The sequence below is a fragment of the Urocitellus parryii genome, chromosome 1, assembly GCF_045843805.1.
Source record: "Urocitellus parryii isolate mUroPar1 chromosome 1, mUroPar1.hap1, whole genome shotgun sequence".
Lineage (NCBI taxonomy): Eukaryota > Metazoa > Chordata > Mammalia > Rodentia > Sciuridae > Urocitellus > Urocitellus parryii.
The window spans coordinates 50723698-50743787 of NC_135531.1; the positions used below are offsets into that span (position 1 = coordinate 50723698).

Consider the following 20090-nt stretch of genomic DNA (forward strand, 5'->3'; position numbering starts at 1 on the left):
GATTTGAACTTCTTGTGTGTCCCATAATAATATGTTCCAAGGTGATATGTGTAAAAGGACTGCATGATAAATGCGAAAACCAGTTAAAACCATTGAATGAGGTGCTATAAAAATTTAGAAGTTTGATGACTGATATATTTCTGTATGAACTTTTTTTGTAAATTGCCTGTATTATTTGCTCATTAGTAGGATTGATAATTCTAATTAATTAATGTTTGAATGTTAACACTATCCACAGAACCAAAATATAGAAAGCTGCAACTTCATATAATAGTTCATTCTTTTTAAAGACAGTTAAGTGAGTCCTGTATGGCTTGTTATCCTAATCACAGACTCAATAAAACAAAATAACTGCAATGAGTGCTTCAGTCAGATTAGATGATTATTTTCATCTTTCAGTTACATAGTATAATAATAATTATAGATAATTATTTTTGACTGGTTGCTAATAAGAACATTTAAGTTTGGTTTATGTGCAAGTGATGATGATGTTATATTGAAATATACTTTATAGAATGTAAAAATTAATATATTATTATAATATACTGCAAATTATAATTTACTAAAGCTGTAAAATTCAAAATGTTTATTGAGAATTTGACTTATGCCTAGATAAATTGGAAATGATCATATGTTAAGTGATCAAATAAGAAAATCCTTAAGAACAATGTGGAAAGCTCTGAAATAATTTTCTTCCAAATGGAAATTTAAAAGAAGTATGAAAATCATATTTACTTTATTCTGTTAATAAATAATGTGTTTGTTTAGTTTTGGGGTTAGGTACTTCTGAAAATATCAGTTATATTATTAATTATTTTCCAGCATAGAAATGCTCTATTTTACACAGTTTAGAGCTAAACAAGAACAGTTTTGTTTTTTGTGTTTGTTTTTGTATAGAAGTTACTTTTTTATTTACATCCATACTTTTGACCAATTTGCTTATCTAATTAATCAGAATTAGGGAATATTAGACCTGTGACAAGGTTTGTATGGGGAATGGCACTGTAGAATCCTAATAGGTTTGATTGGTTGCACAAGAGCTATAAGCAAACAAATGCCCAATGTCTCTTGAGCAGAAAATTTAAAAGATTAGACCAAAAGAGTAGAGAAATTTTGTGAGTTGTTGATATAAATGCACACCATTGTTAGAGCCAGGAAAAAAAATTAAAGTTAATTATGCTAAGTCAAGCAAAAAGACAAATTCTAGCAAGTTAATATCTGAAATAAATTAATGGCTAATTATTCAGCTAATTACATGCTTAATAAAGATAAATTCTGTAAAGATGTACCAAATGCTCATTTTAGATATCATGCTTTTAGGTAATGACTTTGGTACAGATACTGTCTTTTTTTAAAGATAAGAATAAAATATATAAAAGTACTAGTTACTGTTGTTAATATTTTCTTAAAATGTTTCATATATTTTTAATTGAAGTAAAATTGTACATATTTATGGGTAATGTGATGTTTTGACCCTTATATATATTGTGTAATATTTAAATAAGGGTGAGCATGTCTGTCTTCTCAAATGTTATTAATGATAAAATCATTCAAAATCCCTCTTCTGGACATGTGTGAGGTCCCAGGTTCAATCCTGAATAAAACACACACACCACCCCCACACATACACACACAACACACTGTTCAAAATCCCTCTTCTACCTTTTTTGAAATATGTAGTACTTTATCATTATCTATTTTCATCATATTGTGCAAAAGAGTACCAGAACTTATTACTCCTGTGAGTGAGTACCCATTGGTCAACTTTTACCACTCCCCTCTTTCCCTTGCCAGCCTCCAGTTAAAACTATTCTACTCTCAACTTCTGAGATCATTTTTTATATTCTATATATATAAGTAGGATCAAATGGTGTTTTCTTCTCTATCTGACTTAATGACCTCTAGTTTCATCCATTTTATACCAATACTGAGCTTTTTATGACTGCATAATATTCCGTCACATATATTTTTTATATACTTTTTTCTTTATCCATTCATCTGGTGATAGACACTCAGGCTGTTTCCATTTCTTGGCTATTGTGAATAGAGCTGTAATAAACATGGGAGTACAGACATCTCTTCAACACACTGATTCTGTCTCTTTTGGACACAAACCAACTAGTGAGATTGCTGGATCATATGGTGTTTCTATTTTTAAGTTTTTGAGAAATCTCCATACTGTTTTCCATAATGATTGTACATTTCCACTAATAATACGTAAGAGTTCCCTTTTCTCCATTTCCTTACCAACCCTTATCTTTTGTCTGTTTGATAATAGCCATTCTAACAGGCACGATGTCTCATTGTGTTTTTTTATATTGATATAATTTATTAAGGTGTAATGGAACAATTAACCTACTAGTTATATATTTATTTCATTGTATGTAATAGAATAATCTCCAAATTGATAAAAAATAGCAGAAAACAGCATTTTAGACTCAAAGGAGGTTTTGAATCTGTAAATCTGTGTGAAAAAGGCTGAATGAGAAACTGAATTGAAAGTGTTATATAATCTTAAATTACAATAAACATGCAAATGTTTTATCTCTCAGTAACTCATTAATATGGTAAAAAGGTTTCCTCAAAATTACTAAAATTTAAATTACTTAAAATATGGTATAATTAGATTGTGGTTTTGATTTGCATTTCTTTGATGATTTGAGGGGCTGAGTGTTGTTTTCCTATATCCGTTGGCTATTTGTTTGTCTTCTTTTGAGGAATTTCTGTTTAAATTGATTGCAGGTTTTTCAATGGGTTATTTATTTATTTTTGCTAGTGAGCTTTTGGAGTTCCTTATATATTTTCTATATTGATCACTTGTCAGATTTACAAATACATCTTTTTTCCATTCTGTAGGTTCTTCCTTTATTCTGTTGTTTCCTTTGCTGTGCAGAAGCTTTCTAGTTTGTATAATTCCATCTGTCTATTTTTGCTCTCATTTCCTGTTTTTGAGATCTTAACCTAAAAATATTTGCCCTGAAATATTTACTCATCTTTTCTTCTAGTAGTTTCTACTTTTTTTTTTTTTTGGTACCAGGGATTGAACTCAGGGGCACTTAACCACTAAGACACATCCCCAGCCCTATTTTGTATTTTTATCTAGAGACAGGGTCTCACTGAGTTGCTTAGTGCCTTACTTTTGCTGAGGCTGGCTTTGAACTCACAATCCTCCTGCCTCTGCCTCTCCAGAAGCTGGGATTACAGGCAGGTACCACCATGCCTGGCAGTAGTTTTTACTTTTTAGTTTTGCTTTAGAATTTAGAAGTCTTTAATCCATTTTGAGTTTGTTATTATATACTGTAAGAAATAGGGGTCTAGTTTCACTCTTTTGAATATGGATATTCAATTTTTCCAGCACCATTTATTGAAGGGACTGATCTTTCCACAGAGTATGTTCTTAGCACCTTTGTTGAAGATTCGTTGGGTGTGGATGCATGGGTTTACTTCTTGGCCTATTGTTCTTTTCCATTTGACCATATGTCTGTTTTTATACCAATACTGAGCAGTTTTGATTACTATAACTTCATAGTGTATTTTGAAGTCAGATAGCATAATCTTTCTTGTTTTGTTCTTTTTGCTGAAGATTGATTTGGTTATTTTATTTTTTATGGTTCTATACAGATTTTAGGATTTTTATTTATTTATTTATGTATTTTTGGTGAAGAATGTCACTGGTACTTTGTTAGGGATTGCCTTATGTTTGTGTGGTATGGACATTTTAATAATATTTGTCCTTCCAATACATGATCCTATTATGTTTTTTTCTTGTTGTTGTTGTTGTTGTGTGTGTGTGTGTGTCCTCTTCAGTTTTTTAAAATCAATGTCTTATAGTTTTCATTGAAAAGGTCTTTTTAACATATTTTTAAAAATTTTTAATTAATTGGCTAGGAAATCTGGATTTCTGACTATCACTTGACATTTTTAATGAATTATTTTGTAAGTTAGAAATCTTTCAGTGGCATATATCATGATATAAAGTGTTCATGTCACTACCAAATTATTTAAACATTTAAAGCTTAGAAATGTAAATGAAATTGATGGTGAAGTAGATACTACAGCCAGTTTTGTGTTTTTCTTCAGCAAAAGTTAACTGAGCATCAATTTGGGGGAAAAACATAGTGCTAAGCTGTATTTAAACCAGAAAACTTCTTTTATATTCAGAATAGTTCTTCTTTTCATAATTACCATGTAATAAAATTTATTCCTAATATGTAGCTTTAGGTTTATATAAAGATCATTCCAATCCCCATTGGGATGATACAGAACTGTTGCATCATCCCCCAAACTCCTTTGTTCTGATCACCTTTAAAATCATACCTTTGTCCATCCTTAATCCCTGAAAACAACTGCTCTGTTCTCCATTACCATAGTTTTGTCAAATGATAATTTATACAATAATATAATGTTATAATAGAACCATATAGTAAACTTAAGATTGACTTCATTTACTCACTGAATGTGAATGCATCCAAATTGTTGCATACATTACAGTTTGTTCTTTTTTAATTGCTTGGTAGTATTGCATTGTATGAATGAACCACAGTTTTTTATTATTCAGCCATAGGACAGCAGGTAGGTTGTTCCAGGTTTTGACAATTATAAATAGAGATGTGTGCATATATTTTTTGTGAACCTAATTTTTCATTTTTCTAGGGTAAATTCTCAGGAGTGGGCTTGCTGGATCATATGGTAAGTGTCTATTTAACTATATAACAAACTCTCAAATTGTTTTCCAGAATAGTTATTTTCTTTCTATATAGTTTGGAAAGTTCTTTATATATTTTTGCTACAAGTTCTAAATTAGATATATGATTTATAAATATTTCCTCTCAGTGTGTAGCTTGTGTTTAATTCTATTAACAGTTTTTTTCCTGCATAGTAAACATGCTTAATTTTGATTATGTCCAGTTTCTCAAAAAAAATTGTTTAATGGCTCATGCTTCCAAAAGCATGTCATATTGAAGAACTCTGCCTTACCCTAGGTTATAAAGACTTTTTTCTATGGTTTCTTCTAAAAGTTTTATAGTATTATGTTTTACATTGAAATTATTTACTTTGTATTGATTTTTTAAAATAAAGTGTGAAGTTTAAGTCAAGACCCATTATTTTGCATAGAGGTTCAAAGTTTCAAGTACGTTTTGTTGAAAACTGTGTCCTTTCTCTATTGAAATGCTTTTGCAACTTTGTCAAAAATTAATTGGATATATATCTGTGGATCTAGTTTTGGATCTTCTGTGATGTTCAGTTCATCTTTATTTCTGCCCTTTTATCAGTAGCCCTTTTTCTTGTTTGTTGGAGTTTTATAGTAAATCATAAAGTAGGATATTGTGAATTCTTCAACTTTATTGTTATTTTTCAAAATTGTATTACCTATTGTAGTTCTTTTTATTTTCCATATAAAATTTAGAATGAACCTGTTTGTATTTGCAAAAATTCTGTTGGGATTTTGGTTGTAATCATATTAAATCTATAGATCAACTTGGAAAGAATTGAAAACTTTACTATGCTGATTTTCCAAGACTGTAAGCATGGAACATCTTTCCTTTTATTTAAGTCTTTGATTTCTCATCATTATTTTGCAGAGTTGGCATTCAGAATATGTATGTTTATTTAGAATTATACATAAGTATTTTTTTCTTTTTGGGAGAAGTTATTGTTGAACACTTTGACTTAAAATTATATATTGTTAGTGTTTAAAAGTACTACTTTTGTTTTGATTTTATATCTTGTGATGTTGGTAGTACAAGTCTTTGATATCTTTTGTCATTTTATCCCCAAGTATTTATATTTTTAATGCAATTGGTTTTTGTATGATCTTGCATGCTTACAATCTTTTTACTGTCACCTTCTAGTAATACTTTTTTTGTAGATGTCATTGAATTTTCTACTTAGATGGTCATGGTATCTGCAAACGAAAAGTCTTACTTCTTCCTTTTTAATGTAGATATTTTTCTTTTTCTACTTCTTATGATATTGCACTGGTTAGCAGAAAAACATTCAATCTTTCACCTGTGTGATGATAGTTGTTGATAATTGTAGCATTTTTTAAAAAAATATTTCCTAGTTGTAGATTGATGCAATACCTTTATTTTATTTGTTTACTTTTATGTGGTGCTGGGGATTAAACCCAGTGCCTCATGCATGCTAGGAAAGTGCTCTACCACTCAGCCACAACGCTGGCCTCAGTTGGAGCATTTTTACTGAGGAAGTTTTCTGTTATTTCTAATTTAAAGAGAATTTTATCATGAATGGATGTTGAATTTTATTAAATGCTTTTTCTGCATTATTTCATATTATCATGTGTTTTAAATGTTTAGTATTAATTATCAATTATTGAACCAATCCTACATATCTACAGTAAACTTCAGTTATGTTGTAATATTCTTCTTATTGCTGGATACTGTTGGATATGATTTGATAATAGGTTTTGAGATGTTTTTTTGGGGGGAGGCTTCTGCTTATGAAGGATATTGGCTTGAAATTTTCTTTTTTTTCTGCTATTATTGTCTGTTTGGGGTATTAGAGTAGTGCTGGCCTTATAAGTTCTCTCTGTTCTGTTTTCTGGAAAATATTGTGGAGAATTAATATTATTTTTTTAAAGAGAGAGAGAGATATTGAGATTTTAATATTTATTTTTTAGTTTTCGGCAGACACAACATCTTTGTTTGTATGTGGTGCTGAGGATCGAACCCTGGCAGGCGAGTGCACTACCACTTGAGCCACATCCCCAGCCCTAGAATTAATATTATTTTTACTTAAAAATTTAATAGTGAAACTATCTGGGTAATGTTGTGAAGATAATGCAAAAAGTTACCATATGCCCCACACCTACTCTTCCTTACTTTTATTAATATCTTACATTAATAGGTTCATTTTTCACAACTAATGAACCAGTATTATACATTATTAATTATTATAATTAATTATTAATCAATTATTCAGATTTTCTTTCTTTTCTTTCTTTTTCTTTCTTTTCTTTCTGTCTCTTTCTTTCTTTCTTTTCTTTTCTTTCTCTCTCTTTCTTTCTTTTCCTCTCCCCCCCCTCTTTGAGGATCTTATCCAGGAGACCACCTTACATTTAAGTTGTCATGTCATTTCTCTTGACTCTTACAATTTCTCAGACTTTTCTTGTTTTTGATGATTTAACAGTTTTGAGGCGGACTGGCTAGATATTTTATAGAATGCCCCTTACCTGGGACTTGTCAGAGGATTTTCCTATATTTAGATTAGGGTAATGGTTGTGTCATTGGTTCCCCAAATCATCTCACATTTGATGTTTTTCCAAGAGAATCAGCATATGATCACGTTCAGTTGTGTTTTATTGAAGTGAAAGGATACAGATTATTATTAGCTAAAGGAAAATGTACATGGGGCAAAATCTGCAGTAAGCAAGCACAGGATTTCAAGAATCCTCTTCCTGTGGAGTCACATAGAATGTGCTTAAGTTTTCAAACAATAAAGTGTGAAAGGTTTTAAATACCAGGGAAGTTAATAGACTTAGCACCTATTGGGAGCTGGTCATGTAGGCACCTATTGCCTAGCTAATACAAACATTCAGATTCCTGAAAGTAAAGTAAGTGTTCAGTATAAATTGCATTGCTTGTACAAGCAAATTAGGTGCATTGAACCTCTCATCACTTATGGTGGGAACCCTCCCCAAATTTAAGGTCCTGAATTAAGGGCAGATCTGGTAAGTGCAGATAGGCCTGTTGTATTAATTCCTCTCTGAATATGGAATTTTAGGAGGAAGACTACTGAGATAAAATGCCATTATCATTACTTTACAAGAACACATACTATCAACATGATTTAGCACTGTTGATGTTAACTCAGAAATGTTTTATAACAGAAAAGAATGCTAATTAGTTTTCTATTGCTGCTCCCAACAAATTACCACAAACGTAGTAGCTTAAAACAACATATTGTATCATGTTATAGTTTGGAGGTCACAAGTCTGAAAATGGGCTTTATGGAACTAAAATTGAAGTGTTGGTGGGCTTCACTCCTTCTGGAAGCTCTAGGGTAGAATCTGTTCCTTGCCTTTTCCTATTTCTAAACTCTGTCCTTATTCCTTGGCTTGTGACCTCCTTCTGGCCATGGCACTACTCCAACTCCTGATTTCTTTTATCACATCTTCTTTCTGACATTTAAGGCCTTTATCATGACATTGAACTCATGTGGATAATCCAAAGTAATCTCCCCATTTGAGGTCCTTAATTTAATCCTGACTGCCACATCCCATTGGCCATTGTAAGGTAACATATTTACAGGTTTCAGGAATTAGAATATGGACATCTATGCAATGGTAGCTAGAGTCATGATTCTGCTTACCTCACCTTATTATATGCCAGATATTTTGCTGAGTGCTTTATTTCATTTAATCCTGACACCGTTTTATGAGATAATTTCTGTTATTATCTCTATTTTATAGATGCAGAAATTGAGGCTCAGATAGGTTGAATAATTTGAATAATGTGATAACATATCTAGGTCCCAAAGTTTATGTTCTTAACCGTTAATCTACATCCTGTTGAGAAAGTTTTTTGCCCCCATTTAATTTTTCTTTGGTGTTTCAGAAAACATTTTCTATCATATACCTTTATTCTTTTTCATTATTTCCTTCATTTAACTAATTCTCTTTTGGTAGTTTACTCTTTGCTAGAAATTGCATCAATGAATGAAATATCATCCTTTCCCTCACAGACCTTTGAGTCAAGGAGGATGACACATGAATTTCAGTGATCATTTTCTTGTGTATTTGCATAAATGCCATATTACAGATAACTTTGGCTAATGTTTACTTAATATTGGATTGCTTTCACCAAGACCTTGGGTTGCAACTGAGAGTTTTAGAGCAGTCACAAAAGATTAAGATTGATTGGGAGAGGGTAGGGAAAACATATAGAAATGGGAAAGTTGATTACAGACAAGAGGGAAATGGTCAGTTTATAAAGAATTATGATGTAATAGTTAGAAACTCATGTTAGATTTTGAGGATACCATGTAGTTTCTAGAGAGTTCTGAGAAGTACCAATCCCAGTATACATTCAGAAGTCAGTAAACCTCAGTGGTTTAATTGGACAAATAAATCATGTAGCCAGTGCTTCAGGCATGATAAATGATTTGAGAATAAAGGCTAACAGTAGTTCTTAACCCTGATTTTGAGATGAAATCTCTTCAGGAGCTTTGAAAAATCCAGTACTCTAGGCTGTATGAGATTATGCTTTAGTTGTCTATGTTGTGTGTGGGCGTGTGTGTGTGTGTGTGTGTGTGTGTGTGTGTGTATGTGTTTGTGGGTGTGTATACATGTGGCAAGTATACACACGTACAGTAGACATGGTATGAATATTTATGTCCGAATAACATTTGGTATGTTCAGATAACTTTCCTTAGCATGGATTTGAGAAGAATGAGAATTTTGATTAGGAACAAGGGAGAGGAGAGCAACAGAAGGGAGAAGGTATGGTGGTGAGAGTGATGACAGCAAGTTAGTTTTGATGAGCATTACCGTATTCTAGGTACAGTATAAAGCGTTTTATTGATATTAGCTGATTTACATGAGCTATTCTGTCACTAGAACATAGAGAAGCTTTGAGAATGGCAAGCTTTGTTAGAGGAGAGGCACTGTGATCTCCTCAGTCACTCCGAGTGGAGAGAGAACAACAGAGATATACAATATCTTCTGCATGTGCTGTGGTTCCAATGTGTGACCTTCAAACTTCTGCTGTTCCTAATGAAATAGTTTGAAGAGGTGGGGTGTTTAGGCCAGGAGGGCTCCTTCCTTGTTTATGGGAATAAGGTCCTTATAAAAAGGCTCCTTGCAACATTTGGCTTGCTTTTCCCTTGACCTTCTACCTTCTGCTCTGTGAAGCAACAGAAGGAAGGCCCTTATCAGACTAAATGCCAGTGTCTTGATCTTGTACTTCCCAGCCTCCAGAACTGTGAGAAAAATGAATTTTTATTCTTCATAAATCACAGTTTCAGATATTCTGTTAGAGAAGCACAAGTGGACTAAAACACTAAGTTTGTGTAAGGATAACTTGTTTGGGGATAGAAAAAATATTAGAATAGTCAGTGAGCTAATCCCAGAATGATATGGAAAGCCGAAACCTATCCTTACGGGACGCAGCTTAGTGTACAGGACACAGCTTAGTGCTTGCTGTGTTTGATGAGCAGAACTAGGTAATAACTTCAGTGCTTTTGACCTTGTGTGCACCAAGAAGACTATTTTCTTGTTTTTATTCTAAATCTTCACATTTAGCTTTATTTACAAATCAAACAAGCAAAAAAAATCAATCATTGTTGATTCTCCCTCATTGTTCTGTTTCTGCACTTGTACATTTTTTAAACCACTTACTGACAGGCACCTCCTGTAATGTTTGGATCTCCTTAAAATTTGCCCCATGATGAGATGAAAGTCCTACCTATTCTTCTCACACGTGGAGGTCTGATAATATCAGCTTCCACATGCCCTCGAAATCGGGAGTGCCTAGAAGCCTGTCTGTGTTTTGATGTGATCAACTGTAATTGGTATTGCCTGGGCTTTCTTTTGTAAACTAATATTTTAAAGTTGATTTTTAATTTTAGAAACAATATGAAAATGTGGCAGTATTGCAGACAATGCAGAAAACTAAATATATCATTTAAAATTATCATTTAAATGCCTATTTTAAGAGAGTGGTTACTTATTCAGGGGAAGAGGATGTGATCTGGGGTGCTATATGGAGGGCTTCAACTCTATTATGTTTTATTTCTTAAACTGGGCAGTGTTATCACAGATGTCATTATTTGGTTCATTTTGTATGTCTCTAGTAGGTAATAAAACATTGAAGATTCAGTTATAAATTATACCATTCTAATAATGGCATTACCTTTTTATTCATTACTTTGCCACAGAGTCTTAGATAGCTCATTGGTGTTGTTTTTTCTTCTTTTTATAAAGCTTGAGGGGAAATAGAGATAATATAGGCAATTATTATTTTACCTAAGAAATTTAACTTCTAAATAATACTTTTCTAATATGCCATCAGAATAAAAATTGAATATTTCATAATGAGTGACCACAAATTTCTACTAAATAATGATTATCTGTGCTACACTAAATGTGCTAATCAGCTCCTGAATTCTGTGATTTTATGAACTATGTTTATTTATAAAGGTTAAATGGATCATCTTCTTTTCCAACACCAGAGGGCACCAAATCTCCTCTAGGACCAAAATAATCACAACATTTCTTTCCATCAAAGAAATTCATATATTGGGGTAGAATATAGAATGGTATATTTTGAGTTTCTTGAGAGTTTACAAAAGAGATTTTGTATGTTGTGAGAAGGAGTTTTCAGAATTATAATAAGGTGTTCTCTTCCTGCCATCAGCTAAGAATCCGTCAGCACTTTTGCTAAATTGTTTTTCAGAGACATTTGTTATGTGTTTGTTTTGAGAGAATTAAACAGCTACCCTGGGTTAATACTTGGGATAAAATTTTTAAGGATCTGTAAATATGTTTATTCTGTTTTTATGTTTCAAGTGTCATATGCAATTTAGGCAAGTTCCCTAAATTCAGGATATAATCATTGATAAGTGTTGTGCTTCGGTGTAGAATATTGAGAGAATATTGAGAGTGAAATGATATAGCCAGTAGGTCACAGAGCACCACTCATACATTGATGTTTAGCAGAGCTTATTAACTTGCATTTGATAAACCATCCTTCCTTCTTTCTTGAATAAAAGGGGTTAAAAAAGTTACCAATACACCAGCCAATGATTTCATTTACTATACTTTTTTGTTCAATTAAACATTCAAAGATATTTTTACATTGTACATCAAATTATTTCTGATTGTTGGATTTTTCTTCTATCTCCAGTCACAACAACTTGTAATCATTTTAGATTTTCTTATCATTAGCAAATACAAATGAGGCAACTTCTACTATAAAACAGCAGCATAATCTAAAGGGATAGATACAAGTGTGTATTTTAAGAAAATGAAGGTACTAGCTTCCTCTGTATATATAGATGGTGCACTTGTTTCCTGGTGCTGCTGAAACAAATTACCACAAATTTAATTACTTAAAACATTAATTTATTCTGGCTATGGAGGTCAGCAGTGAGTTCAAAACTAGTATCACCAGGTTAAAATCAGTTTTGCTTGTTTGCTTGTTTATTTTTTTAGGCTGCATTCCTTTCTGGAGGCTCTTGAGCAAAATTTGTTTTCATGCCTTTTCTACCTTCTAGAATTGGCCCACCATGTCCGCCCTTTCATCTTCAAAGCCAGCAATAATTGCTGGAGTTTTCCTCATGATGCCATTCTCAGGTTCTGACTCTTCTAACTGTGTCTTCCTAATTCAAGGACTCTAGATTACATTAGGCCCACTGAGTTAATCCATGAAAATATCTTTAAGGTCAGGTAATCATCAACCTTGATTCTGCCTTATTATGATTCTCATAATTCCCCACTCCCATTTAACATGATCACAGGTTCCATTTAATAGTAGTGGGCATTTTGGTGGGGTGGTGGGGTGGTGGTGGGGACATTATTCTGCCTACATCAGGCCAGCCTTGAAAGAAAAGAGATAACTATCTATAGATCTTGATGGCTTCTAGAAAAAAAATGGGTGTTTTCTCCATTACTCACTTATCTTTTTACAAGGTTCTGAAAATAAGTGTGTTTTCTGGCATAACTCATTAAGTATTCACCATTAACATTATAATTTGAAAGAAATGATCAAAGTCTTGATCATTGAGTCTTGCCTATGTAGGATTAAGGACAATTATGTTTGAATGAGGGATCTGGATCAGGAAAAGCCAGAGGCATAGGTATTGTTTGAAAAGGTGTAGTGGGCCCTGAAGAAAGCCAGAGCTGCCTGTGGTAAAAGATATAGGCAAGATTGACCTGGAGTGAGGTCTGAGTGAAGACACTTTAGACGATAAACCACATCGTATTAATACATAAATAACTCCTAAGTAGCACAAGGCTGTGCTGAAACCTTCAGACTACAAGGGTCCATTTCAATCCGTAGAAATAGTAACAGCTATAAACCAGAGGTCTATTAATGGTAAAGGTGATAGCTTTCACTTGGGCTGCCTACATGTTTCATCTGTTGTATTTGTTTATGAGCCAATTATCCTAAAATTCCATATTTCCTTGTATTCTTTTGAGTCAACTAAGTGCCATAGGAAAGACACTCAGTTTCTTTTCAGATAGTATTTAGTTTATGAGAAATAGATGCCATACATTTGCCTGAGTTTGATAAGAGTTGAACTCTCATTCAATTATACTCATTGGTTTTATAGGTCCTAAAGCAATATGCTAAGTACAGAGACTATAATTTTGAGTTATCCTTTAATCAATAATGGTTTGGGGGAATAGTGCATATTGCAACATTCAAGAGTTTCTTCTTACTCAGGAATGAGTTGCCAAATTCTAGTCTACCAGCAAACTCTGGAACATTCTTTGTAGTTCCTTACTTTCATGCAGTATCATAATCTAGCCTAGATTAGATTGAATATGTTCACTATTTGAGTTTAATGTAAAGAGGAAAGAAAATAGAGCATATCCCAGCTCTCCAAGAGAGCAAAAGCCTTTACAACTAAAGGAATACTTCATTTTATTGCATTTTGCTTTATTGCACTTTGTAGATACTGCATCTTTACATGTTAAAAGGTTGTGGCAGCCCTGCGGGAGTAAGTCCATCTGTGTCATTTTATTGGACCATGTGCTCACTTGTGTCTCTGTGTCATATTTTGGTAATTTGTGCAACATGTCAGCCTTTTTCATTATCATTATGTCTGTATTGTGATCTGTTATCTTTAATATTACTATCATAATTCTTTGGGGATAAACCATTCCCATATAAAACAGTGAACTTAATAAATGTATATGTTCTGACTTCTCCACTGACCAACCACTCCCCCATCACTCTCCCTTTACTTGGATGTCTCTATTCCCTGAGACACTAAAGTATTGAATTTATGTCAATTAAGAACCTACAATGGCCTCTAACCATTCAGGTGAAAGAGTTAAACATCTCTCACTTTAAATCAAGAGCTAAAAATTATTAAGCCTAGAGAGGAAGGCATATTTAAATCCTAGATAGGCCAAAAGCTAGGCCTGCCTCTTGTGCCAAATGGTTAGCCAGGTTGCAAATGCAAAGGAAAAGTTCTTGAAGGAAATTAAAAGTGCTACTCCAGTGAACACACAAATGATAAGAAAGCAAAACAGACTTATTGTTGAGATGGAAAAAGTTTTAGTAGTCTGGATAGAAAATCAAACCAGCCATAATATTGTTTTAAGCCAAAGCTTAATCCAGAGCAAGGACCTAATTTTCATCAGTTCTATGAAGGCCAAGAAAAGTAAGAAAGCAGAAAAGAAAAGTTCGAAGATAGTAGAGATTGGTTCATGAGGTTAAGGAAAGAAACCATCTCTATAAAAATAAAAGTACAAAATAAAGTAACAAGTGCTAATGTAGTAACTGCAGCAAGTTATCCAGAATATCTAGCTAAGAAAATTGATGGATATGGCTATAATAAAAAAGAGATTTTTCAGTGTAGAAGAAACAGCTTTACTTTTTTAAAAAAAAATTCCAATTCATTATACATGATAGTAGAATGCACCTTGATACACAATATGTAAATGGAATATAATTTCTCACTCTTCTGGTTGTACATGATGTAGAATCCCACCATTTGTATAGTTATATATGTATATAGGGTAATGATGTTTGATCCATTCTATTCTCCTTCCTACTCTACTGCCATACCCTCTCATTATTTTACTCCCCTTTACCTAAAGTAACTCTATTCTTCCATAGCCCACCCTCGCCTTACTGTGATTAGCATCCACATATCAGAGAAAACATTCAACCTTTGGTTTTTTGGAATTGGTCTATTTCATTTAGTGTGATATTCTCCAGCTCCATCTATTTACTAACAAATGTCATAATTTCATTCTTCTTTAAGGCTAAGTAATATAATTTGTTTCTTGAAGGGCCCTAGGTTGGTTCCATGGTTTAGCTATTGTGAATAGAGTTGCTATAAACATTGATGTGGCAGCATCACTGTAATATGCTGATTTTAAGTCATTTTGGTATATTCTGAGGAATAGGATAGCTGTGTCAAATGGTGGTTTCATTCAAAGTTTTCTGAGGAATCTCCATACTGCTTTCCATAATGATTGCACCAGTATGCATTCCCACCAGCCATGTATGAGCGCACCTTATCCCCACATCCTTGCCAACATTTGTTGTTGTTTGTATTCTCGATAATTGCCATTCTGACTGAGGTGAGATGAAATCTTAGAGTAGTTTTGATATGCATTTCTCTAATTGTCAAAGATGCTGAACAGTTTTTTATATATTTGTTAATCAGTTGTATTTCTTTTGTAAACTGTTAAGTTCCTTAGCATTTATTGATTGGGTTATTTGATTTTTTTTTTTGGTGTTTTGAGATCTTTATATATTCTGGAGATTAGTATTCTGTCTGAGGTGAATGTGGTAAAGATTTTCTCCCATTCTGTAGGCTCTTTTTTCACATTATTGATTGTTTTCTTTGCTGAGAAGAAGCTTTTCAGTTTGAATCCATCCCACTTATTGATTCTTGATTTTACTTCTTGCACTTTAGGAGTTTTGTTAAGCAAATCAGATTTTAAGCTGCCATGGTGAAGATTTGAGCCCACTTTTTGTTCTATTAGGTGTGGGGTCTCTGTTCTAGGGCCTAAGTCTTTTATCTACTGTGAGTTGAGTTTCATACAAAGTGAGAGATAAGGGTTTAATTTTATTTTGTTACGTGTGGATTTCCAATTTTTCTAACACCGTTTGTTGAATAGGCTATCTTTTCTCCAGTGAATGTGTTTGATGCCTTTGTCTAGTGTGAGATAACTGTATTTATGTGGGTTTGTCTGTGTGTCTATTCTGTACCATTGGTCTTTGTGTCTGTTTTGGTGCTAATACCATGATGTTTTTGTTACTGTGGCTCTGTAGTATAATTTGAGATCTGGTATTATGATGCATCCTTGTTTCACTTTTCTTGCTAAGGATTGCTTTGGATATTTTGGGTCTCATTTTTACAAGTGAATTTCATGATTACTTGGAATGATGACATTCTTTTATGAAGAATGTCGTTGGGATTTTAATAGGAATTGCATTAAATCTTTATAACACTTTTGTTAGTATGGCCATTTTGACAATATTAATTCTACCTATTCAGGAGCATGGGAGGTCTTTTCATCTTCTAAAGTCTTCTTCAATTTCTTTCTTTAGTGTTTTGTAACTTTCATTTTAGAGGTCATTCATCTCTTTTGTTAGATTGATTCCCAAGTATTTTATTTTATTTTTTGAGGCTATTGCGAATGGGGTAGTTTTCTTAATTTCTCTTTCAGTAGATTCATCACTGATATATAGGAATGCTTTTGATTTATGGGTGTTGATTTTAATCCTGCTACTTTGATGAATTCATTTATGAGTTCTAGGAGTCTTCTGTTGGAATTTTTTGGATCTTTTAAATATAGAATCATGTCATTGGAAAATAATGATAGTTTGAGTTTTTCCTTTCCTATTCATATCCCTTTAATTTCTTTCTCCTGTCTGATTGCTCTGGTTAGAGTTTCAAGGATGATGTTGAATAGAAGTAGTGGAAGGGCATCCTTGTCTTGTTCCAGTTTTTAAAGGTAATCCTTTTGATTTTTCTCCATTTATAATGATATTGGTTGTGGGTTTAGCATGGATAGCTCTTACAAGGGTGAGATGTGTTCTTACTACCCCTAGTTTTTCTAGTGTTTTGAACATGAAGAGGTGCTGTATTTTCAAATGCTTTTTCTGCATCTATGGAAGTAATACTATGATTCTTATCTTTAAGTTTATTGATTTGATAAATTTCGTTTATTGATTTCTGAATGTTGAACCAACCTTGCATCCTGGGATGAACCCCACTTGATAATGGTGCACTATCTTATTAATATGCTTTTGTATATGATTTGCCATTATTTTATTGATAATTTCTGTGTCTATGATCATCAGGGATACTGGTCTGAATTTTCTTTGATATCTCTATCTGTTTTTGGTATCAGGGTGATACTAGCCTCATAGAATGAGTTTGGAAGGGTTCTCTCCTTTTCTATTTTATGGAATACTTTGAGGAATATTAGTGTTCTTCTTTGAAGGTCTTGTAGAACTTGGCTGAGAATCTGACTGGTCCTTGGCTTTTCTTGATAGGTAGGCTTTTGATGGCGTTTTATATTTTATTGCTTGAAATTGATCTGTTTAAATTGTGTATGTCCTCCTGATTCAGTTTGGGTAGGTCATATGTCTAGAAATTTGTTAGTGTCTTCAAGATTTTCTATTTTATTGGAGTATAAATTTTCAAAATATTTTCGAATTCTCTTCTGTATTTCAGTCATGTCCATTGTGACTTTTCCTTTTTCATCATGTATTTTAGTAACTGGAGTCTTCTCTTTTTGTCTTTGTTAGTGTGGCCAGGGGTTTATCAATTTTATTTATTTATTCAAAGAACAAACTTTATGTTTTGTCATTTTTTTGAATTGTTTATTTTGTTTCAATTTCATTGATTTCAACTCTGATTTAAATTATTTCCTGTCTTCTACTGCTTTTGATGTTCATTTGTTCTTCTTTTTCTAGGACTTGAGATGTTAAGTTATTTATTTGTTGATTTTTTTTATTCTTTTAATGAAAGAATTCAATACAATGAAGTTTCCTCTTAGCACTGCCTTCATGGCATCCCAGAGGTTTTGATACATTGTATCACTATTCTCATTTACCTCTAAATATTTTTTCATTTTATCCCTTATTTATTCATTATTCAATAGCATATCATTTAGTCTCAAGGTGTTAGAGTAGCTTCTGTTTTTATTCTATTTTTGATTTCTAATTTCATTCCATTATGATCTGATAGGATGCAGGGTATTATCTCTATTTTTTTGTATTTTCTAAGAGTTGCTTTATGGCATAAGATATGATCTATTTTAGAGAAAGATCCATGTGCTGCTGAGAAGAAAGTGTATTCACTCATTGATGGATGAAATATTCTACATATGTCTGTTAAATCTAAATTATTGATTGTATTATTTAGTTCTGTAGTTTCTTTGTTTCGTTTTTGTTTGGAAGATCTATCCAGTAGTGAGAAACGTGTGTTAAAAGTCACCCAGTATTATTGTGTTGTTGTCAAATAGATTCTTGACATTGAGAAGGGTTTGCTTGATGTACATAGATGCTTCATTGTTTGAGGCATAAATATTTATGATTGTTATGTCTTGTTAAGGTATAATTCCCTTAAACAGCATGAAATGTCCTCCTTTGTCCCTTCTGATTAGCTTTGGCTTGAAGTCCACTTTATCTGATATGAGGATAGAAACCCTTGCTTATTCTCACCATCCCCGTGAGAGACATGTTTTTTTTCCCCATCTTTCAGTCTTACTTTTAGAAGAGTATGCCATCTAGGATTTTCATAATCAGAGAGTTTCACAGCCTAGGTTCAAATGATAGGCTTAACCTTTACTAATATCGCTGGTGAGTTTAGGCTGCAGCCAGTGCTTATTGACCACTCCAAAAATGATAGTACCCTTAAGAATTATTCTAAGTCCACCCTGCCTGTGCTCTATAAATGGAACAATAAAGTCTGAGTGACAACACATCTGTTTACTGCTTTATTTTTGAAGTATTTAAAACCCACTGTTGAGATCTGATTACAAAGAGAAATATTCCTTTCAAATTATTACTGCTCATTAACAATGTATCTGATCACCCAAGAGATCTGATGGAGGTGTATAGCAAAATTACTGTTATTTCATGCCTGCTACTACAGCATCCATTCTGTAGCCCATGGATCAGGAACTAATTTGACTTTCAAATCTTCTTTAAGTAACGCATTTTGTAAGATTATAGCTGACATAGACAGTGATTTCTCTGATGGATCTTGTAAAAGTAAATTGAAAAACTTCCAAAAAGGATTCACCATTCTAGATTTAATTAAGAACATTCCATTATTTATAGGAGGCTATAAAGAAAATAAACATTAATAGGGGCTTGAAAGAAGTTAATTTCAATTCTCATAGATGATCTTGAAGGCATTAGGAAGAAATTGGAAGATGAAACTTCAGACATGGTAGAGAAATAGCAAGAGAATAAGAGTTAGAAGTGAAGCCTGAAGATGTGAATGAATTGCTGAAATCTCATGATAAGTCTTTAATGGAATTGAAAATCAAAATTATATATTGCATTACATGTAACTCTGTATTAAATGTATGCAATACTTTTACTAAATCAAAAATACCAAATTCTGATATTTATTAGTGTGTGATTAAAAAGAGAAAAGTGTAAGGCCTTTTACATACATTATTTCTAACTTGTACAGTAACTCTATCACACAGTAATGCTTATTTTATAGATGAGAAAACGAAGACCCAAGGAGATGAACTACTCTAATCCAAGTTGTGGTAGCAAGTCAAGTGATAGTGTTGAGATGCAAAGAAACATTTTTTAATATTTTAACTTTGACACAAAGGATTTTATTGAAGTATAATCTACAAAGGAGCTATATGAAGCAGTATAGGCCTGTTATCATAACTAATAAGTATGTAGATTATTTTTTATCTGTAAATACATTATCATGTCATTTTAATCCCATCACCACTCCTCCCACTTAGAAATTGATGCTTACCAATGCAACTCATCAGATTAGTGCCAGTCAGCTGTATTTAGCAGGGATCTATCTGTCTTACATCTGTGGATTGCTAGTATGTGTCTTCTTTTGAGTCCGTCTCATAGAAGATTCTTGTGTGTTGTTGCTTTGTTTTTCTTTATAAGATTAAGCTCTTTCATTTACACTTCTTTATATATATGGATCTGTACATGTATGTAAGAGTTTCTGAATATCTTCCCATATGTTTCTAATGTTCTAATATTATAAAATATTTACTTTGTAGGTTGTGTATTATGTAAATCATAATTTGCATAGTTCAGTTTTCATCAAGCATCTTACTGCTAAAGAAGCAAAGTATAGGCTGGGATTGTGGCTTAGCGGTAGAGAGCTCACCGAGCATGTGCAAGGCCCTGGGTTCAATCCTCAGCACCACATAAAAA

The 20090-nt window shown here is 32.8% G+C and overlaps 1 protein-coding gene across 6 annotated transcripts in view; it reads left to right on the forward strand.

The window, feature by feature from the left end:
- Window positions 1-20090, forward strand: part of Rnf180 (ring finger protein 180) — a 204263-nt gene that overhangs the window by 50372 nt on the left and 133801 nt on the right. For all 6 annotated transcript variants that reach the window (XM_077795847.1, XM_026390877.2, XM_077795850.1 and 3 more), the window contains one exon: window positions 4654-4689. In XM_077795847.1, coding sequence (XP_077651973.1) covers window positions 4654-4689 — 36 coding nt within the window. The remainder of the gene's footprint in view (window positions 1-4653; window positions 4690-20090) is intronic.